Raw genomic sequence first — 23,258 nt, 5'->3', positions numbered from 1 at the left:
AAGAATACAGTACTAAATAAAATAACACTTTTTTCTTTTATTTCATATATTTTGTTATGCACTGGTAAAGTACACATGTGTGTTTCTTAATTTAAAACATGTCTTTTTTCATCACTTAGAATGGTTGGGGATGTTTCATAGGGCTGGGACGGATTAAATCTATTTCAGTAATTTTTATTTTATTTTATTTTTTTTTTTTTACAGAGACAGAGATAAACAGGGACAGACAGACAGGAACGGAGAGAGATGAGAAGCATCAATCATTAGTTTTTCGTTGCAACACCTTAGTTGTTCATTGATTGCCCTCTCACATGTGCCTTGACCGTGGGCCTTCAGCAGACCGAGTAACCCCTTGCTCGAGCCAGCGACCTTGGGCTCAAGCTGGTGAGCTTTTGCTCAAACCAAATGAGCCCGCATTCAAGCAGGCGATCTCGGGGTCTCGAACCTGGGTCTTCCGCATCCCAGGCCAACGCTCTATCCGCTGCATCACCACCTGATCAGGCTTCAGTAATTTTAAATGGGAGAAATTTGTTTGATATACGAGTTGACTGACTTACAAGCTCGGTTACAAAACGAATTAAACTTGTATCTCAAGGTACCACTGTAATTGTACTTCACATATTTACTAAGTTATAACGCTGGCTTATAAAGTATTTAAATATACTGTATCATGTAATTTTTTTTTTTTTTTTTTCTTTCTTTTTCATTTTTCTGAAGCTGGAAACAGGGAGAGACAGTCAGACAGACTCCCGCATGCGCCAGACCGGGATCCACCCGGCACGCCCACCATGGGGCGATGCTCTGCCCACCAGGGGGCGATGCTCTGCCCATCCTGGGCGTCGCCATGTTGCGACCAGAGCCACTCTAGCGCCTGAGGCAGAGGCCACAGAGCCATCCCCAGCGCCCGGGCCATCTTTGCTCCAATGGAGCCTTGGCTGCGGGAGGGGAAGAGAGAGACAGAGAGGAAAGCACGGCGGAGGGGTGGAGAAGCAAATGGGCGCTTCTCCTGTGTGCCCTGGCCGAAAATCGAACCCGGGTCTTCCGCACGCTAGGCCGACGCTCTACCGCTGAGCCAACCGGCCAGGGCTCATGTAATTTTTTAAAAATGGCTCTCAGTAATTCTTGAAACGTTTTTATATCTTTAGGAATATTTCAAAGAGGTATGTAATTCAGCTGGGATTTATTTTTTAAAATTGAACTCTAGAAAGAAAATGAATTTTAGTCAACTATAGGAGATATCCAAAATTGTTTTTCCTCTAGAAGGTGTGAAGGAAACACTCTACAATGGATTGGCTCTATAATACTTACGACCACAGCAGAATGACTACTTTTCAAATTTGAATTCAATGTTGAAAATTCACCAAGTGCAATAACACATTTGGAGATATCTTCTACTTTAGTATTCACTTGTTTAAGCTTAGTTAGGAGACGACAAGTGGGTAATTTCAAATGCCACAAAGGGCACCCTAAGGAAAAACAGAAAAATAGTTTTAATTACCTTCATACACATACTATTCATTTGTCAAATGCCAAATATATAAACATAAAAAGACTTGACAACAACTATGTGGTTAATACAAAAGAATCAAAACTTAGATCAGTACATAGGAAACAAAATCCTCACATGAAACAAATACAATTAATAATTACCTAGTCTTCGCTTTCAGTTGTTAAAAATAAGCAAAAGCCTGACCTGTGGTGGGGCAGTGGATAAAGCGTCAACCTGGAAACACTGAGGTTGCTGGTTCAAAAAAACCCTGGGCTTGCCTGGTCAAGGCACATATGGGAGTTGATGCTTCCTGCTCCTCCCCCCTTCTCTCTGTCTCTCTCCCCTCTCTATAATGAATAAATAAAATCTTAAAAAAATAAAAATAAATAAAAAATAAAAATAAGCAAACATCTGCAAATTTTCTTTTCCTTTTTTTTAATTAATTTATTTTTTATTTTTTTTACAGGGACAGAGAGAGAGTCAGAGAGGGATAGATAGGGACAGACAGACAGGAACGGAGAGAGATGAGAAGCATCAATCATCAGTTCCTCATTGCAACACCTTAGTTGTTCATTGATTGCTTTCTCATATGTGCCTTGACCGTGGGCCTTCAGCAGACCGAGTAACCCCATGCTTGAGCCAGCGACCTTGGGTCCAAGTTGGTGAGCTTTGCTCAAGCCAGATGAGTCCGTACTCAAGCTGGCGACCTCAGGGTCTCGAACCTGGGTCCTCGGCATCCCAGTCTGACGCTCTATCTGCTGCGCCATCGCCTGGTCAGGCTTTCTTTTCCTTTTAAATCAACTTTGATACTCGAGTAAAAATTTTAGGGTCAGATAACATCCTGGTTTAAAGTCTGAACTTTGAAGTCAGACCTGGATTCAATCCAGACCCTGCCATTTACTAAGTAGGTGAGTGTGATCAAGATCCTAAACTTTATGTGTAAAGTAGGAGTAAAATTATAATACTCAACCTCCTATAGTTCTTATGGGGATTAAACCAGAGATGCATAAGAAGGGCCTGTGCAGAATGCCAGACAATAGTCAAGTGTTCACTCACTCACTGGTAAGGTCCAAAGGGAGAGAGGTACTCTGTTTGCCTCTTTTGCTCATCCACCCAAAGATACGCTGTTCTATAGTAAACCACTTCTGAGAATGGGTTTGTCAAAACCGGGGGAAAAGACCTGACCAAGTGGTGGTGCAGTGGGTAAAGCATCAGAATGGGATGCAGAAGACTCAGGTTCAAGACCCCGAGGTCGCCAGCTTGAGCGCGGGCTCATCTGGTTTGAGCAAAAGCTCACCAGCTTGAGCCCAAGGTCGCTGGCTCAAGCAAGGGGTTACTCGGCCTGCTGAAGGTCCACGGTCAAGGCACATATGAGAAAGCAATCAATGAACAACTAAGGTGTTGCAACGCACAACAAAAATCTAATGATTGATGCTTCTCATCTCTCCGTTCCTGTCTGTCTGTCCCTGTCTATCCCTCTCTCTTACTCTCTCTCTATGTAAAAGAAAAAAAAAAAACCAGGGGGAAAAGAAAGCATAACTAATTTCTACAGTTAAACATATTATTAGAAATTACTATATGAAGTTGAAGTAGTAAAAGATAACAAGAAAGGCTTCATCAACTGAATGGCCAGTGGCAGACCTGGGAAAAAAGGAAAAGTAGAGTATTATTACAAAGATGGGCTGGGAAGTTCTCCATAGAAAGGAGAGGCTGAGGGCCTGACCTGTGGTGGCGCAGTAGATAGAGCATCGGACTGGAAATGCTGAGGTCGCCGGTTCGAAACCCTGGGCTTGCCTGGTCAAGGCACATATGGGAGTTGATGCTTCCTGCTCCTTCCCCCCCTTCTCTCTCTCCTCTGTCTCTCTTCCCCTCTCTCTCTTTCTAAAATGAATAAATAAATTAAAAAAAAAAAAAAAAAAAAAAAAAAGAAAGAAAGAAAGGAGAGGCTGAGTGCCTGACCAGGCGGTGGTGCAGTGGATAGAGCATCGGACTGGGATGCGGAAGACCCAGGTTCGAGACCCCGAGGTCGTCAGCTTGAGCGCATGCTCATCTGGCTTGAGCAAAGCTCACCAGCTTGGACCCAAGGTTGCTGGCTCGAGCAAGGGGTTACTTGGTCTGCTGAAGACCCACGGTCAAGGCACATATGAGAAAGCAATCAATTAACGACTAAGGCTTCGCAATGAAAAACTGATAATTGATGCTTCTCATCTCTCTTCGTTCCTATCTATCCCTCTCCCTGACGCTCTGTCTCTGTAAAAAAAAAAAAAAAAAAAAAGAAAAAGAAAAAAAGAAAGGAGAGGCTGAGTGAAACTCAAATAGTATCAAGGTCAGTAACACAAAAGGGAAAGAAAGGGACAGAACATAGTGTACGTTTCATGACAGGAGTGCACTAAACCAAACCAAAAAGCCAGTTGAGGAAAATATAACTGTTTTTGTGCTGACAAAAATAACTCCAGGTAGAAACAATGAGAAAGCAAAGATATAAAGATACCAGCAATTAAAGACCATATAAATAAAGTAAGACTATGGTTGTTGCTACAGCATTTGAATCCAAATAGAATAGGTTATGTTCAAGCTAATACCACTCAATAAGAAAGAGGCTTGTGTGAACAGCTCGCTCTTGGGCATGGTGCATGTGAGAACAGGGTGAACTAGGGCACTTGTTTGAAGCACTGCTACCTGTTACCTATTCCTGAAAATATTCACCAAAATAGGTATGGTAATAAAGAGCAAAAGCTGTTCTGGAAAGGAGGCCATCAGAATTTCCTGGAACATTCAACAGTAGCTTGGACAAGAACAGGACTGGAACTCTTGTGAGAAATTCTTAATTTTTTTATTGATTGATTTTAGAAGGAGAGGAAAGGAAAGGGAAAGACAGACAAACAGAGAGACAGAAACATCAATCTGTTCCTGTATGTGCCCTGACTGAGGATCCAACTGGCAATCTTTGTGCTTGGGTCGACACTCTATCAACTGAGCTATTCAGCCAGGGCAGAGAAATTCTTAAAGATGAATTTTCCATACACAGGCTATAACTGCAGAAGGGAATTGCCTTCCTTTTAGAACACAGCACCTCTCTGGAGAACAATATGCAAGCAAGGCCCACACACATGTGCCTGCTATTCCCTAGCACAAGAGCGAAAGGCTGAAGAGACTTGAAATTTCCAATAAAAATCACTATAAGAATTACGTATACTTAAACCTTAGCCTCATCTTAAGCCAACTTACAAGTTTCATATTACTTCTTACATTTCCTTTCTTTTCAAGATCTTTTTTAATTTTTTCATTTTAGAGAGAACAGAGAGAAAGGGGAAGGAGCAGGAAGCACCAACTCCCATATGTGCCCTGACCAGGCAAGCCCAGGGTTTGGAACCGGCCACCTCAGTGTTCCAGCTAAGCGCTTTATCCACTGTGCCATCACAGGTCAGGCTTCTTTTTTTTTTTTCTTGAGACTTAAAGGCAGAAAGAGAGAGCCGGGAACATCAAGCTGCTCCGATATGTGCTCTGACCGAGGAATCGGAATTGGCAACCTCTGTGTTCTGGGGCGATGTTCCAACCAACTGAGCTATCCAGCCAGGGCTTAAATTTTGTCTTTTAAGAAACAGAGAGAGGAAGGAAGAGAGAGGGGAGGGGAAGGGAAGCATTCATTTGTTTCACTCAGTCCTCAGTCTTAGATTCACCGACTGCTTCCCATGTGTGCCCTGACCAGGGAACTCGCAACATTGTCCTTTCAGGACGACGCTCTTTTTTTTTTTTTCCTCAAGTGAGAAGTGGTGAGGCAGAGAGACAGACTCCCGCACACGCCCAACCAGGATCCACCCGGCATGCCCACTAGAGGGCGATCCTCTGCCCATCTGGGGAGTTACTCTATTACAACCGCATCCTCGGCACCCGGGCCAAGTTTGCTCCAACGGAGCCTTGACAGCGGGAGGGGAAGAGAGCGATAAGAGAGAAATGAGAGGGGGAAGAGAGGAGAATTAGATGGGCACTTCTCCTGTGTGCCGTGGCCGGAAACTGAACCCAGGACTTCTATTAATACACGCGGGGCAGATGCTCTACCACTGAGCCAGCTGGCCAGGGCTCAGGATGATGCTCTTAACGAGCTGAACTAACCGGCCAGGGCCTACTTCTAACATTTCCAAAATAATTATTCAATAATAATCAACAAGCTTACCATTATCTTTTTGTTGTACATGAACAACCCTCTGGAAACTGGTACTCACTGCATTGTACACATCTAATGCAGCAGATTTCTTTGCAATTTGTCGTTTCAACAAATCTGGCAGACCACTCATTAGAAAGTCACGCTTTGCTTTAAGTTGCACATCATGATCCTGAGGTCTTTCAGAGGTATCATGACTTTTAAGAAAATTATAATAACGTTATAAACACTAAATAATTACTGATAAATTTAACATTGATAAAGAAAATTAAACAAATAGATACGTATTATGTACTTAGTTCAAAAGAATCAATACTGTTAAAATATCAATTCTCCCCCAGTGAATTTATAAATTTAACACAATCACGAACAAAATCTAACAGACTTGTATAGGAATATTCACAGCAACTTTGTTCACAATAGCTTAAAATTGGAAACAGTCCAAATGCCCAGCAACAGGGGTGACTAGAGATAACAGAACACTTACAGAATGGAATACTACTCAGGAGAAATAAAAACAATGCACTACTGGCCCTGGCAGGTTGGTTCAGTGGTAGAGCGTCGGCCTGGTGTGCAGGAGTCCCTGGTTCGATTCCCGGCCAGGGCACACAGGAGAAGCGCCCATCTGCTTCTCCACCCCTCCCCCTCTCCTTCCTCTCTGTCTCTCTCTTCCCCTCCCGCAGCCGAGGCTCTATTGGAGCAAAGATGGCCCAGGCGCTAGGGATGGCACTGTGGCCTCTGCCTCAGGCGCTAGAATGGCTCTGGATGCAACAGAGCGACGCCCCAGAGGGGCAGAACATCGCCCTCTGGTGGGCATGCCGGGTGGATCCCGGTCGGGCGCATGCAGGAGTCTGTCTGACTGCCTCCCCGTTTCCAGCTAAGGAAAAAATGAAAAAAAAAAACAAAACCAAAAAAAAACAATGCACTACTGACAACATGAACAAATCTCAAAATTATCATGCTGAGTGAAAGAAAGCTAGATACAAGAGTCTATATACTATGATTTCATAAACACAGAGTTCTAGAAAATGCAAATTAAAATACAGAAAAGAGCCTGACCACGCGGTGGCACAGTGGATAGAGCGCTGGACTGGGACGGGGCGGAGGACCCAGGTTTGAAATCCCAAGGTTGCCACCTAAAGCGCAGACTCATCCGGCTTCCCAGCTTGAGCGAGGGGTCGCTGGCTTGAGCGTAGGATCATAGACATAACCCCATGGTCACTGGCTTGAGCAAGGGGTCAGTTGCTCTGCTGTAGGCCCCCAGTCAGGGCACATATGAGAAAGCAATCACTGAACAATTAACGAGCTGCAATGAAGAATGGATGCTTCTCATCTCTCTCCCTTCCTGTCTGTCCCTCTCTCTGACTCTGTGTCAATAAATAAATAAACAAGCAAAAATAAAACACAGAAAAGAGACTGGTGTTTGCCTGAGGCTGCGACCAGAGGAGGAATGGAAATAAATGAGTACCTTTATTATAGTGGTGGTGGTTTCACTGTGTATACAAACTGACAAAGCTCACCAAATCATACACTTAAAATGAATACAGTTGACTGCACATAAATATACCTCAATAAGGTTAGAAATTTATTAAATTGTTTAAAAACAAAAATTCACAAAGACATACCACTAAAAACCTACTAGAATGGCTAAAATTAAAAAGTATGATAATGTCCAAGTATTGACAAGAAATTGTAGTACTGTAACTGGAACTCTCAAGTTTGTTTCATTCATAAAATGGAACAATTATCAGGGAAAAGTTTGGTATATTCTTTTTTTTAGATTTTTATTTATTCATTTTAGAGAGGGGAAAGAGAGAGAGAGACAGACAAACAGACAGAAGGGGGTAGGAGCAGTAAGCATCAAGTTTCATACGTGCCTTGACCAGGTAAGCTCGGGTCTTTCAAACTGGTGACCTCAGTGTTACAGGTCGACGCTTTATCAACTGAGCCACCACAGGTCTGCCGCATATACAGGCGTGCGCGCATGCATGAACACACACACACACACACACACAAATGAGAGAAAGAAAAAGAGAGAGAGAGAGAGAAAGGAAGGGAGGGAGATAAACATCAATACTTCGTTGCAGCACCTTATTTGTTCATTGATTGCTTTCTCATGTGGGCCTTGACCGGAGTATACCAGCCAAGCCAGTGAAGCCTTGCTCAAGCCAGCAACCCTGGTCTTCATGCCAGTGACCTTTGGGCTCAATACAGCAACCATGCTCAAGCAGCAAACCCCGCACTCCATGCTGAGCCCACACTCAAGCCAGATGAGTCTGTGGTCAAGCTGGCAACCTTGGGGTTTCAAACCTGAGTCCTCAGCGTCCCAAGTTGACTTTCTATCCACTTTGTCACTGCCTGTTCAGGCGTTTTTTCTTTTTTAAATCAACTTTATTCAAGTATAATGTACATATTACAATATGCACCCATTTTAAATAAACCATTTGAGGTTTAATAAATGTACATATCTGTACAATCACCACAATAAAGATATAGAACACTTTTATCACTCTCAATGAAGTTCCCTTATACCTCATTGCACTTAATCCCCGCCCCTCAAGTCCCAATCCCATACATATATATATATATATATATTCTTTTTTTATTTTTCTGAAGTTGGAAATGGGGAAGCAGTCAGACAGACTCCTGCATGCGCCCGATCGGGATCCACCCAGCATGCCCACCAGGGGGTGATGCTCTGCCCATCTGGGGTGTCACTCTGTTGCAACCAGAGCCATTCTAGTGCCTGAAGCAGAGGCCACAGAGCCATCCTCAGTGCCCAGGCCATCTTTCTCCAATGGAGCCTTGGCTGCGGGAGGGGAAGAAAGAGACAGAGAGGAAGGAGAGAGGGAGGGGTGGAGAAGCAGATGGGTGCTTCTCCTGTATGCCCTGGCCGGGAATCGAACCCGGGACTCCTGCATGCCAGGCTGACACTCTACCACTGAGCCAACCAGCCAGGTCCTGATCTATTCTATATTTATATGAATTAGTTTGCCTTTTCTAGAATCTCATAAAAATGAAGTCATACAGAAGGTACACTTTTGTCTCTGGCTTCTTTCAGTCAAGGCAATGCAGCAGTAGTCCTTTTTATTGCTGACTAGTATTCCTTATGTGAATATACCACAATTTGTTTTTTCCATTCCTTTATCGATGGCCATTTGAGTTATTTGCAGTATTTGGCTGCTAAGAACAATCTTGTGTACATGTGTGGACAAATGTTCTCATTTCTCTTGAGTAAATATATAGAAGTAGACTTGCTCTGTCATTAGGTAGGTGCATGTTTAACATAAGACTATGTGTTATACTTATTTTAGTTGACTTAAGAGAAAGAAAGAAAGCGAGCTTCATCTTACATTCCTCTCACTCCTGGTCTCTATGCGCCAGTCACACAGGTATTCTTTCAGTCTTCCGTATTTTATTTACCACGCTCCATCTAGCCACAGACTCTGCAGAAACTGTTCCGTCTGGCTAGAACTCTGTTCCTATCCCTGATGAACTCAGGTGTCATTTCCTCAGCAAAGCCTTTCTTGGCCAGACCCAATTTACCTAATAGAAACTTTAGTAGAACTTTGTATCTCTCCTTAGCACAAATGCAATATTTTATTTGTTGGCCCAATTAATGTCTAATCAAATTGTCTTTCCTCTGGCGTAGAAGACTCATGAGGATAAAGAATAAATATGCTTTGTTTTGTTCCCTACAATATGCCTAATACCAAAAACAATGCCTAGTACATAGTAGGTATATAAGTATTTACTAAGTTCATAATCAGCTTGCTTTTTGGTACTTTTGGTTTACCTGTTTCTTTTTCCACTATTTTGTCTAGAGATGGCAACAAATTGCAAAAAAAAAACAAGATCTTCAAAAATTCAGTTGTAGGATTGTCAATGTCATCATTTAAAATATAGTTATTAAAACTTCAAAGCATAATTGATAAGCTTTTTCATCAAAGTAAATGAATAAATACAACATACATCCCATAAAACATTTTGGCATTTAAAAATTTGTATTGAACTGACCTGCATTCATCAAAACCAAGGATAAAATCAGCTATTTTATGAGGCTTTCTGGTAAGGAATAAGGGAGCAACTTTCATTTTTCCTTAGAAAAATAAAAACTTAAGTTAGTATTAATTTTCATTATCATTACTTTACTATACAGCTACTTTCAAAATTATATCTCTATCTTTTTAAGCTTTTAAAAAGTAACTGCTTAAAAATTTCTTTTAATTAAAGAGAATTCTAGCCTGTGCAGGTGGTGGCACAGTGGATAGAGCGCCAGTATGGGACGCAGAGGAACCAGATTCAAAACCTCAAGGTCGCCGTCTTGAGCACGGGCTCATCCAGCTTGAGCACAGGCTCATCTGGCTTGAGCACAGGCTCACCATCTTGAATGCACAGTCATTGGCTTGAGCATGGGATCATAGACATGACCCCATGTTCGCTGGCTTGAGCCCAAGCTTGCTGGCTTGAGCAAGGGGTCACTTGCTTTGTTGCAGCCCTTGGTCAAGGCAAATATAAGAAAGCAATCAATGAACAACTAAGGTGCTGCAATGAAGAATTGATGCTTCTCTTCTCTCTCCCTTCCTGTCTGTCCCTATCTGTCCCACTCTCTGACTCTCTGTCAAAAAGTAAACAAATAAATACAAATAAAATAAACTCTGGTCCCTCAACCTGTCAATACCATTATCAGAATTTCTTAGAGAACAAACTTTTTTTAAACTACAGATTTCCACAACCCATCCTGGAAATTCTTAGTTAGTATGTCTAAAAAAGAAAATAAAAATTTAATTTTTTTTTTTTTTACCCAGATGATTTTGATGATCAGGTATGAGAACTACTAATGTAACTAAGAATAAATAGATACACAGAAATGCAGTAACTTATAATATGCTCAGTTACTCTTTGTAAAACTCTTCATTACATTATAACTTATTAAAATAGAAATAATATTTAGTACAACATTTTATAAGACAAGAGATAAAATGAGAGCATTCAAAACAATATAATCCAGCCCCCAAACATTCTAATATTCATCAAAATGTTATCAAATATGATTACCGGGTACATTTTTAGGAGTCTTGTTAGGTATTTTTCCTAGCACATCATTTAGACACTGAAGTTTCTTCTGATTTGTCTCAGGATGCTTTAAAGTAGGACTTGAATTTATTATTATTGCAGAATCCTAAGAAAAAATAAGAAAAACAAATATTTAAAATATGTTATATAATTAATGTCATTAAAATTTCATAAGGATTAATGGTAGAAGCCATGGACAAGATAATTACATTAGCAGCTCTATATATCACCCTATCATGAAACTAAAAACTAAAAAAAGTAAAAACTGCACCATTTAGAAATAAATGAATAATTCAGTGTGACTAGAGCCGAAAGTTTGTAAATGATGAAATGATGAAGGGCAGTGTTCTGAAGAAAGGGAAGAGCTAGTTCAGCCTATGAAGAATCTTGATGGGCTTGATAAGGATTCACACTATATTCTGTAGGCAAAAGAGAGCCGGAGACTTAAAGGAGAAATAAAAATGACATTCCTTCTGCCTGACCAGGCAGTCGCACAGTGGATAGAGCGTCGGACTGGGACGTGGAGGACCCAGCTTCGAAACCCCAAGGTCACCAGCTTGAGTGCAGGTTCATCTGGCTTGAGCCCAAAGGTTGCTGGCTTGAAGCCCAAGGTTGCTGGCTTGAGCAAGAGGTCACTCGGTCTGCTGTAGCCCCCCGCCCGGTCAAGGCAAATATGAGAAAGCAATCAATGAACAACTAAGGAGCCACAACAAAGAATCAATGCTTCTCTTCTCTCTCCCTTCCTGTCTGTCTGTTCCTATCTGTTCTTCTCTCGGACACAAAAATTAAAAAGAAAATGACATTCCTCCTACCACTTCAAGGCTACCTTACAATTCTACCTTTTAACTTTATAATGGTTTCCTTCTCCCACTCTAAACAAAATAATAGGACAGAATTTACAGCAATAAACATTTGTAATACTTACTTCTGTGTCTGAGATTTTGTTCTTTTCAGGAAGACTCTGATGCCTAGATGAACGCCTTAAGGGTGTCACTAGTTCTTCAGCAGCTTTTGACCTACTAATGTGTAAAGCTTTTGCTTTTTCAACCAATTGTTTTGCTTTTGATACATTTTTTGAAGTATTGCCTGCCTAAACAAAAATTTGATATATTAATTTAGATCACTGGTAAACATATTTAATAATAGAAAAAATAGAAAAAGCAAAACTATAGAGATAGTAAAAAGGTGGGGGTGAGATGAATAGGCAGAGCATAGAAGACTTGTAAGGCAATGGAAATACTCTGTATAATACTATAACAGTGGATACATGTCATTATACAGTTGTTCAAAACCACAGAATATACCAGAACACACCAAGAGTGAATGAACCTAACGTAGTAAGCTATATACCAGCGGTTCTTAACCTATGGGTCGCGACCCCGGCGGGGGTCGAACGACCAAAACACAGGGGTCGCCTAAAGCCATCGGAAAATACATATTTATTATACAAGACATTTTTAAATAAAATATGTACACTCTAGGTAATAAGATACCAACATAGATTCATCAAACATAACAAATGTACTACTCTGGTATTAATAATGGGGAGGCTGCGCACATGTGAGTACAGGGGATATATGAGAAATCTCGGTACCTTTAGCTCATTTCTGCTATGAATCTAAAAATGCTCTTTAAAAAAAGCCTATTATGCCTGACCTGTGGTGGTGCGGTGGATAAAGCATCGACCTGGAAATGCTGAGGTCGCCGGTTCGAAACCCTGGGTTTTTTTTAAGGCTATTTATTTATTTATTTATTTTTACAGAGACAGAGTCAGAGAGAGGGATAGACAGAGACAGACAGACAGGAATGGAGAGATGAGAAGCATCAATCATTAGTTTCTCGTTGCGCATTGTGACACTTTAGTTGTTCATTGATTGCTTTCTCATATGTGCCTTGACTGCGGGCCTTCAGCAGACTGAGTGACCCCTCCTTGCTTAAGCCAGCGACCTTGGGTCTAAGCTGGTGAGCTTTGCTCAAACCAAATGAGCCCACGTTCAAGTAGGCAACCTCGGGGTCTCGAACATGGGTCGTCGGCATCCCAGTCCGATGCTCTATCCTCTGCGCCACCACCTGGTCAGGCTCGAAACCCTGGGTTTGCCTGGTCAAGGCATATATGGGAGTTGATGCTTCCAGCTCCTCCCCCCTTCTCTCTCTCTGTCTCTCCTCTCTTTCTCTCTCTCTCTTTCTCTCTCCCTCTCCTCTCTAAAAATGAATAAATAGTAAAAAAAATAAAAGTGAACCAAAATGAGTGTTATATGTATTTAAAAGAAATATGTGGCCTGACCAGGCGGTGGCGCAGTGGATAGAGCATCGAACTGGGATGCGGAAGACCCAGGTTCAAGACCCCGAGGTTGCCAGCTTGAGCGTGGGCTCATCTGGTTTGAGCAAAAGGCCACCAGCTTGAGCCCAAGGTCGCTGGCTCAAGCAAGAGGTTACTTGGTCTGCTGAAGGCCCACGGTCAAGGCACACATGAGAAAGCAATCAATGAACAACTCAGGGGTTGCAATGCGCAACGAAAAACTAATGATTGATGCTTCTCATCTCTTCGTTCCTGTCTGTCTGTCCCTGTCTATCCCTCTCTGTCTCTGTAAAAAAAAAAAAAAATAATAATAATAATAATAAAAGAAATATGTGTACACACACACACACACACACACAGGCCCTGGCTGGTTGGCTCTGTGGTAGAGCATCAGCCCAGTGTGTGGACATCCCAGGTTCAATTCCTGCTCAGGGTACACAGGAGAAGTGACCATCTGCTTCTCCACCCCTCTCCCTCCCCTTCTCTCTCTCTCTGTCCCTCCCACAGCCATGACTCAATTGGTTCCAGTGCCTAGGCCTCTGGAGCTGAGGATGGTTCAGTAGCCTCCATCTCAGATGCTGAAAAAACAAATGGCTCGGTTGCTGAGCAACAGTGCAGCAGCCCCAGATGGGCAGGGTACTGCCCCCTAGTGGGCTTGCCATGTGGATCCTGGTTGGGGCACAATTGGGAGTTTGTGCCTCTGCCTACTCTCCTCTAAAAAAAAAAAAAAAGTGATAAGCAGTCCAAAAAATAACTGTTAAATAAAAGAAGACATACTAACTTCCTATAGCAGTAGTTTTCATCCAAGGATTATATCAGAATCACCTTGGTGGCTTTTTTAAGACACACATTGACCCTGGAGAGAATCCAATTCTCTATAGGGACAAGCAGCAAGCAGAGTATTTTGCAAAAGCAACTAAACTATTCTTACATACTATATTACCTTTCCCTTTTAAGAAGTGGTTTTCAACTGAGGGTGATTTTTTCCCCCTCCAGGGGATATCTGGCAATGTCTGGTGTCAAAAATAGGGGAGATGGGATGCTACTGGCATCTTATGGGTAAAGGCTAGGGTTACTGCTAAACATTCTATAATGCACAGGATAATCCCCCCAACAAATTATCTAGCCCAGAATGTAAATGATACAAGGGTTGAGAGATGCTGCTTTTTAGCTTCTAATGTACAGAAATAAACCAAACAATGATGACCTAAAAAGTAGCTTTAGAAAAACAATTGGAATGTAACTCTCACTAACAAAACAATAAAAGTAAATTAGACTCTATCAATTGCTTTCCTCTCACAGAAAGATATCCTGATGTCTTAATACAGTAACTAGAGAAATAATAGTTAAAAATAACATAGGGTTATAGTTAACACAACCAATATATAAAATATGCAAATATTCTTTTTTTTTTTTTTTTTGTCTTTTTCTGAAAGCTGGAAACGGGGAGAGACAGTCAGACAGACTCCCGCATGCGCCCGACCGGGATCCACCCGGCACGCCCACCAGGGGCGATGCTCTGCCCCTCCGGGGTGTCGCTCTGCCACGACCAGAGCCACTCTAGCGCCTGGGGCAGAGGCCAAGGAGCCATCCCCAGCGCCCGGGCCATCTTTGCTCCAGTGGAGCCTTGGCTGCGGGAGGGGAAGAGAGAGACAGAGAGGAAGGGGGGGGGGGTGGAGAAGCAAATGGGCGCCTCTCCTATGTGCCCTGGCCGGGAATCGAACCCGGGTCCCCCCGCACGCCAGGCCGACGCTCTACCGGTGAGCCAACCGGACAGGGCCTATGCAAATATTCTTATAGCACATTACTTCTAATAGTAGTTGTTATTGTTGTTTTTAAGAAAATAGAATATCACTTAAAGGACTCCCGAATATTTTAATTACCTTTCTAGTTTGAGAGGTAAAATCTCTATCAGTTGCTTCAGATTTCTTGGATTTTTTCTTAAATTTCTTCTTAGATTTTTTGGGTGTACTAATTCTGGTGAATTTCATTCTGAAAAAAAAAAAGATTCAGAAACATTTTCATGATTATAATGTGTAAGAATTTCAATTAAACACAGAAAAGAACCAACTAGGGCTCTAAATTCTAAACAGTTCTAAATCAGAAAAAAACAAAAACACCCATTAGTTTCAAATTATTAATTCAAAGTAAGCCAAACTCAATGTGGAATCACAATATAAATTGCTTATTTTAGATATCATAAGCTTTACAAAAAGTGACCCCCTAAGATCATTCTTATATTAGCCAGAACCAGTATGCAGTAGTATATGGTCCAGTTTACCCAAGAAATAGTTTTATAATTTATTTTTAATCTTGTTTATTAAATGCATACAATTCATGTTTGAAGACTATTTCACCTAGTAAACTGTTATAAGAGTTTAGAACTCTTCTTTTTAAAAAAAAATTTCATTTATTGATTTTAATGAGGTGGGGGAACAAGAAGTATCAACTCCTACTTGCTTCACTTAGTTGTTCACTGGTTGCTTGTCATATGTGCCTGGACCAGGCAAGCCCAGGGTTTTGAACCAGTGACTTCAGCATTTCAGGTTGATGATCTAGCCACTGCGCCACCACAGGCTAGGCTAAAAGTTTAGAACTTATCTAAAACAAATCTAGAATTCTTCTGAAATCATGCCAACTTTATTAAATATGGAAAATTAGCAGAATTTTTGAAACCCTGTTTTGTCTTATAAATCAGCTATGTTCTAGAACCTGATGGTGAACTTTTTTTTTATAAAAACCGCCCACTTTTGCACTGTTGGTCAACTTGGTCCCTCCCGCCCACTAGTGGGTTTTCCAGCTTTCACGGTGGGCCAATCGCGGCACTTTTTGGTTGCTCAGCTACCACCCATCAGGAAAGCTAGAACAACCAGGTTGACCAGCACTGCAAAAATGGGCAGTTTTTATAAAAAGGTTTGCTATCATGGTTCTAGAAAATAATACTCTTTAGCCTGACCTGTGGTGGCGCAGTGGATAAAGCGTAGACCTGGAATTGCTGAGGTCGCAGGTTCGAAACCCTGGGCTTCCCTGGTCAAGGAACATATGGGAGTTGATGCTTCCAGCTCCTCCCCCCTTCTCTCTCTCTCTCTCTCTCTATCTCCCTCTCTCTCTCCTCTCTAAAAATGAATAAATAGAGAAAATAATGGTCTTTAATGCTTAAAGTATATCTCTACCCAGCTTATAATATATATAGAATACTTAAAACTCAGAACAGAAACAAAACGTTACCTTACCTAATAGGACTCTCTGAATCAGAAGATACTGTTATTAATTCCGCTGTATATAAGGTATTCTTTTCTGCTAAGTTGGCTGCTTTTGGAGTAGAAGCCTTTATTGGACTATCTTGTGTATCTTCAGAATCTGTACCTCTAATGATTATTGGAGTTGGCGTCCTGCTACCTCTTGTAGATCTCCTGGTTGATTTGGGTGTAGAAACATTTATGAAGCTGTCTTCAGTTTCAGCTTTAGAATGTATATCCTTATACTTAACTGGTGTGCTAGTTTTTCTTAAAGACTTATTGTTACATAGAGAAAAAATCTTTAGAGGGTCATCATTTGTTTTATCTTCACAAACAAAACTTTCACTGTTAAATAATGGGTTACTTTTGAAAACTTCTGTTTTCTTTTGTCTTAAATTCATTCTTAGCTTGTTTTTATGTTGTTTATCTTTAAAGGGAAAAGTTGTTTCTTTCTTTTGGCTATTTCCCTCTCCATTTTCACCTGGAGTAACACCAGTACCCAACATTTTCTTTTCCTTTTTCTTCAGCTTTTTACATTTCTCCTTAGGAAGACTTTCTTTAATAGTGTGAGACTGTGACTTGTCATTATTTGAAACCATTTGGATATTAGGATTTTCCATGATCTTTTGGGAATTACTATCTCTTCTTTCCTCATTTAAAGATTTTTCATTGAGCTCTTTCTGCTTATCAGAAGACTTTTTTACCCCATTTTTAAGTGCATCTGACACTGGCTGTCTAAATGCTTTCATGAATTGTTGTCTTTCTTCTAGAGTACATTTTGGTTTCACAGCTTCAGAACTTCCAGCTTCCAATACTGCCAATTCTAGTTCTTCTTCCTGTATAACAACGTTAGATTTTCTTTTCTGAATTGTCTGTTCATTCTCAGGATCAGACAGACTATTTTCCATTTCTAACTGTTTCTGTTTCAAGAAAATTGAAGGTATTTTTCCTATCTTTTTGGGAGGAATAGGGTGAACTTGTGCAAGAACAGTGACTGTCTTAAACTGCACTTGTTGGGAAATTTCACAGGTTTCTGTATCACTTATATAACCACTTTGGATTTGATCTTCCAAAGTTTTAGAAGGACTACAAATTGACATTGTGGAGTCTGCTATCTGTTCCAGTTCATTTTCCTTGTGACTTTTTAAAAATTCCTCATATGAAACAGTTACTGTGCTATCCTTTACCTGGGCTGTTTCAGTTATATTATTTGCAGTACTCTCAATTTCATTAACCAGGGAAAGCATTACCTGTTTACTATCTTGACCATCGTTTTTAAGGAAATTCAGCTTCTCTGCCAAGGGTAAACTTTCAGATAGATCTATTACCTCTTGGCACTTCCTTTTCCTCAAATTTTTACAGTCAGGTTTTGTGGTCCCTTGGTTAGGATTTCCTTTCTTAGAATTTTTTTGGGAGCTCAAAATGCTTGACTGGTGTTTGGTATCTTGAATACTTTCTGCAATTATTTCTATGTGTTTCTTGCAGAATGAAACAGAAGTACTATTCTCCAAAATATCATTATTTAAACTAGAGTCTTCTTTGCTATCACTACTATTAATTTCAATTGGAGATTCATTTTCAGTTTTGATATTATTTCGTTGATGAGACAAATGAACTCTCTTTCTTCTCTTCCTAAAATTTGTATTTGAGAACATTTCCAAAGGTATTTGACAGTCTTTGCCAGTATCAGCAGGCAGTGGTGCAGATGACTTGATCTTGCACTCTTTTGCTGACTGAGTCTTCTCGTTTGTGGGTAAAGTCCTTCTAAAATAATTCAGAATATTACTGGATTTTGGAGGAGAGAGAACCCTATCTCCAGTCTTCCCTATTGGTAATAAATATTTTGTAATTGTTTCACAGGAAGATCTGTCATCATCTTTCCTTCGCTTTTTGCAAGCCTATCAATTTAAAAGAAGGAAAAAAAAGTTTATTTCATGCAAAATTATACAAAACATACATTTTAAACATGGATGTAATATTTTACATAATTAGATAAAAAAGGAGGCTCCCTTAGGTGATAGGGACAGGAAACCAGGTAGGGAGAGAGATGAGAAGCATCAATTCTTCCTTGTGGCTCCTTAGTTGCTCACTGATTGCTTTCTCATATGTGCCTTGACTAGGGGGCTATAGCAGAACAAGTGACCCCTTGCTGAAGCCAGCAACCACGGGGTCATGTCTATGATCCTACACGCAATCCAGCGACCACGCGCTCAAACCAGTGACCTTGGGGATTCGAACCTGGGTCCTCTGCATCCCAGTCTGATGCTCTATCCACTTAGCCACTGCCTGGTCAGTCAGGAAGATAAAGAGCTTTAAAGTTAAACCTAATACAAATCTCAACATCATATCAAGTTATACCTTTACTACAGCGGTTCCGTAAAGTCATGGTGCACTTTTGACCGGTCACAGGAAAGCAACAAAAGATGATAGAAATGTGAAATCTGCACCAAATAAAAGGAAAACTCTCCCAGGTTCATACCTATTCAGTGCAGTTCGATGTGGGCTCACGCACAGATTTTTTTAGGGCTCCTTAGGTAGCTATCCCGTATAGCCTCTACAGACTCATCACTGACTGATGGCCTATCAGAACAGGGTTTCTCCACCAAACTGCCGGTTTCCTTCAACTGCTTATCCCACCGAGTAATGTTATTCCTGTGTGGTGGCACTTCGTTATAAACACGCCGATATTCACATTGCACATTGGTCATGGATTCGAATTTAGCGAGTCACAGAACACACTGAACTTTCCTCTGTACTGTCCACATCTCGACTGGCATGCCCGTGGGCTGCTCTGCTGTATACACATTGTTACATCATCACCTGCCCATGCACATATGCTGCCACATCATCCTACAGAAACTGGGAGGGATTTCCTTTTATTTGGTGCAGATTTCACATTTCTATCGTCTTTTGTTGCTTTCCTGTGACCGGTCAAAAGTGCACCATGACTTTACAGACACACTGTATATGTATATATACTGCTCACAAAAATTAGGGAATATTTCAAAATGAATATGAAGCAATAAAATATCCCTTAATTTTTTTTTTTTTTTTTTTGACCAGAGTAACAGGCTTTATTGAAAGGAAGAAAGGAACCCTGCCGGGCACTTCTCCTGGGGGAGAAGAGCCTCCCTTAATTTTTGTGAGCAGTATGTTATACTTCAATAAAAAGTTCCGGCCCTGGCTGGTTGGCTCAGCGGTAGAGCGTCGGCCTAGCGTGTGGGGGACCCGGGTTCGATTCCTGGCCAGGGCACATAGGAGAAGCGCCCATTTGCTTCTCCACACCCCCCCTCCTTCCTCTCTGTCTCTCTCTTCCCCTCCTGCAGCCAAGGCTCCATTGGAGCAAAGATGGCCCGGGCGCTGGGGATGGCTCCTTGGCCTCTGCCCCAGGCGCTAGACTGGCTCTGGTCGTGGCAGAGCAACGCCCCGGAGGGGCAGAGCATCGCCCCTGGTGGGAGTGCCGGGTGGATCCCGGTCGGGCGCATGCGGGAGTCTGTCTGACTGTCTCTCCCCATTTCCAGCTTCAGAAAAAAAAATAAAAAAATTAAAAAAATTAAAAAAAAAAAAAAGTTCCAAGACCACCTGACCAGGCGGTGGCGCAGTGGATAGAGCATCAGACTGGGATGCGGAGGACCTGGGTTCGAGACCCCAAGGTCACCAGCTTGAGCGAGGGCTTATCTGGTTGAGCAAAAACTCACCAGCTTGAACCTAAGGTCACTGGCTCCAGCAAGGGGTTACTCGGTCTGCTGAAGGCCCGCAGTCAAGGTACATATGAGAAAGCAATCAATGAACAACTAAGGTGTTGCAACGCCCAATGAAAAACTAATGATTGATGCTTCCCATCTCTCTCCGTTCCTGTCTGTCTGTCCCTATCTATCCCTCTCTCTGACTCACATTCTGTCTCTGTAAAAAATAAATAAATAAATAAATAAATAAATAAAATAAAATAAAAAAGTTCCAAGGCCAATATATTTAACTACAAATATGTGGTACCAAATCTCTATTGTTACATGTTTATTCTATAACCTTTGAATAGAACCACTCACCTCACAGACTTTGTAATGAACATGCTACATAATATGTCAAGGCTGATGTGTGGTAAGAACTCTACAAATATTAATTCTGTTCCATTTTTACTTTTTTAGTTAAAAATAAACAAAATTTCTATTTCTAATAAACAGGTACATAGTGAATAAACCTAGGATCCTAAAATTTACTAATCAAGTAAAAATTATGGTGAAGGATACCATGAATAAAACTTTCCAGTGTTTCAATTTGCTATTAAAACAGTTATTGCCTGTTTCCTACATTATTTATTACCCTTCATAGTATCAAGATGATTATAATGCTAAAAAGTTATATTTTTGTTGTTATAAATTAGTAACTTACATAATAGCAAAAGTTTATTGTTTACAAACAGCTCCATCAGCATGACCTGTGGCAGTGCAGTGAATAGAGCACACACTGAGGTCCCAGGTTCAAAACCCTGAGGTTGCTGGCTTGAGTGCAGGTTCATCAGACTTGAGGGTGGGGTCCCTGGCTTGAGCATGGGATGGCTTAAGTGCAAAGGTTGCTGGCTTAGGCAAGGGGTCACTGGCTCAGCCTGAGTAACCCCTCCCAACCCATCAAGGCACGTGTATGAGAGGTAATCAATAAACAACTAAACCAACTAAAGTGATACAAGTTGATGCTTCTCATTTCTCTCCCTTCCTGTCTTTCTCTCTCAAAACAAATATATACATATATATATATATATCTCATAAAAATTGGGGATATTTTATCGCTTCATATTCATTTTGAAATAACTCCTATGTATGTGTGTATATATATATATATACATATATATATATATCTCCATCACTTTTCTCTTTGATTTTATTTTCCCTCAGTTCATTTGTTAAAATAAATTTGCCAGAATAACAGGGAAATTTTTAAAGGATAAGTAGCAAATGGGTATGTTATACTTCTATAAAATTATTTTTTTATTTTTATTTTTTACAGAGACAGCGAGAGAGTCGAGAGAGGGATAGATAGGGACAGACAGACAGGAACGGAGAGAGATGAGAAGCATCAATCATTAGTTTTTCGTTGCGACACCTTAGTTGTTCATTGATTGCTTTCTCATATGTGCCTTGACCATGGGCCTTCAGCAGACTGAGTAACCCCTTGCTCGAGCCAGCGACCTTGGGTCCAAGCTGGTGAGCTTTGCTCAAACCAGATGAGTCCGCACTTAAGCTGGGGACCTCAGGGTCTCGAACCTGGGTCCTCTGCATCCCAGAACGATGCTCTATCCACTGCGCCACTGCATGGTCAGGCTCTATAAAATTAAAACATTATAAAGCTACCATGATTAAAAGCATAGTACCAATAGATGACGGCCAGCAACTTAATGAAATGGAACAGAAAAAGCCATAAATGTATATTTAAGAACTTGTTATATGATAACAGCATTCAAGTTAGTGAACAAAAAAGTAGTTAAATGGCATTGGGACAAATTTCTCACCAGGTGGATACACATGAGGCAAAATAAATTCTAGACAGATTAAAATTTTATGATAAAATTAAATGGTAAGTGTATTAGAAGAAAATGTTGATGGATTTTATTATCATTATTATTACTCTGAGATGGTATCAGAGGCACAATGCCATAGACTCTAGATAGAGTCAGGCAAATCTAAGTTCAAGTGCTAGCTTGAGATGAAAAGGTGTGAAAATATAGCAGCAGTCTACTTCAAGGTGGTACTCCACTAACCTAAAGGCATTAGAATCTTTTTAAGGACAGGTTAGTGAATTTCACCGAAACTTAGTGCATTTCACTTATGACACACGAGAATAACAGAATGAATGCCATGCTGGGATTCCTAACTGCAGTATATTAAGCTGGAGAGCCACGGAAAACCGATTTTTTAAAACACTTTATTTGATTCTTGTAGTGACATTCTAAGTGGCATTCCTAGAACAAGGAGATGGATGGACAAGTTAGACGTAAAGATCCTTTTCAACGCTAAAGTTCTATAATCCCCTATCACGAACCGAGAATTAACGCTCGGATCCTCATGACACTTCACAAGTTCAAAACATCAAGTTCGAACATTTCAAGATCTGGGAACTGGTCGATTTACCTAAAGTCCTAACTTACCTGGCCCCGCAAACATCTCATACATAATACCAGTGTTTGTCAGGACCTATCACAACTAGGAAACGACCGACTCCAGCAGCTGTTCCACACAATGTCACAACTGGGGGCCTCACCATGTCTCTCTTTCCCCCTCAAAAATCCAAAGTTGTGATCACCTTTTACCCACCCCCAACAGACGGAGGGAGATACTCAGGCTCACCTCAATCTCGTAGTCCTTCACCGGAGGGGGAGCAGCTGCCGCCGCCGCCATGGCCAGGACCCCCACCATGCTCCCTGCTTCCTGGAATCCTGGCTCTTAGGACCTTGTACGGCCCGGCCTAGCATGCCTGGAGGCCATGGAGGCGGCCGGCTCTTGCAGGAATTAGGCGCTGCAACGTGGGTCCCGTCTCGGACTCCCCAGCGCCCACTCGCCCGGATCGGTCGCGGAGGCTGGGCCCAGCTCAGCCGAGTAGAACGCGGGAAGAGACGGTGAAAAAGCGCGGGCAATCAGGACCCTAGGTCGCGGCCGGTGAGCGAAGGGAGCCTCCGAGTCGGGCACTTCAGGCTGAGCGATCGGGACTGGGACCCAGGCCGGGAAAGCAAGCCGAACTCAGATCGGACCCGCGGGCTTCGGAGGGACTTCTTGTCAATTGGGTTTTCGCGCCCTCCGGGGCGCAGGGGGCGGAGCTTAGGATTGTTTCTGGAGGCTGCGCGGACGGTAAAACCAGAGGGCCAAAATACATCTTTGGCGAACCTGCAGGAGCCGGAATTGTTGTACCGTAGAATTTAAACCTAGCGGGGTTTTTATACATTCAGACTTTTCAAGCCCAGTTTCACTGAGGAGGACCTGATTTGACTAACGTCCGTTAGCGACA

At 41.6% G+C, this 23,258-nt stretch overlaps 1 protein-coding gene across 1 annotated transcript in view; it reads right to left on the bottom strand.

Annotated features, from left to right (window-relative positions):
• ATAD5 (ATPase family AAA domain containing 5) overlaps window positions 1–23,039 on the bottom strand; it is a 59,245-nt gene extending 36,206 nt beyond the window's left edge. Inside the window, exons 1-8 of the mRNA XM_066363776.1 lie at window positions 22,604–23,039; window positions 16,260–18,163; window positions 14,910–15,018; window positions 11,653–11,817; window positions 10,710–10,833; window positions 9,669–9,750; window positions 5,664–5,848; window positions 1,309–1,466 (exon numbers count right to left, since the gene is read on the bottom strand). Coding sequence (XP_066219873.1) covers window positions 1,309–1,466; window positions 5,664–5,848; window positions 9,669–9,750; window positions 10,710–10,833; window positions 11,653–11,817; window positions 14,910–15,018; window positions 16,260–18,163; window positions 22,604–22,672 — 2,796 coding nt within the window. The 5' untranslated portion in view covers window positions 22,673–23,039. The remainder of the gene's footprint in view (window positions 1–1,308; window positions 1,467–5,663; window positions 5,849–9,668; window positions 9,751–10,709; window positions 10,834–11,652; window positions 11,818–14,909; window positions 15,019–16,259; window positions 18,164–22,603) is intronic.
• Between the last annotated feature and the right edge of the window lie 219 nt (window positions 23,040–23,258).

Source organism: Saccopteryx leptura, chromosome 2 (assembly GCF_036850995.1).
Source record: "Saccopteryx leptura isolate mSacLep1 chromosome 2, mSacLep1_pri_phased_curated, whole genome shotgun sequence".
In the NCBI taxonomy this organism is placed as follows: Eukaryota; Metazoa; Chordata; class Mammalia; order Chiroptera; family Emballonuridae; genus Saccopteryx; species Saccopteryx leptura.
Note: the sequence above shows the minus strand (reverse complement) of the source record. Positions and strands in the feature narration are given on the sequence as shown.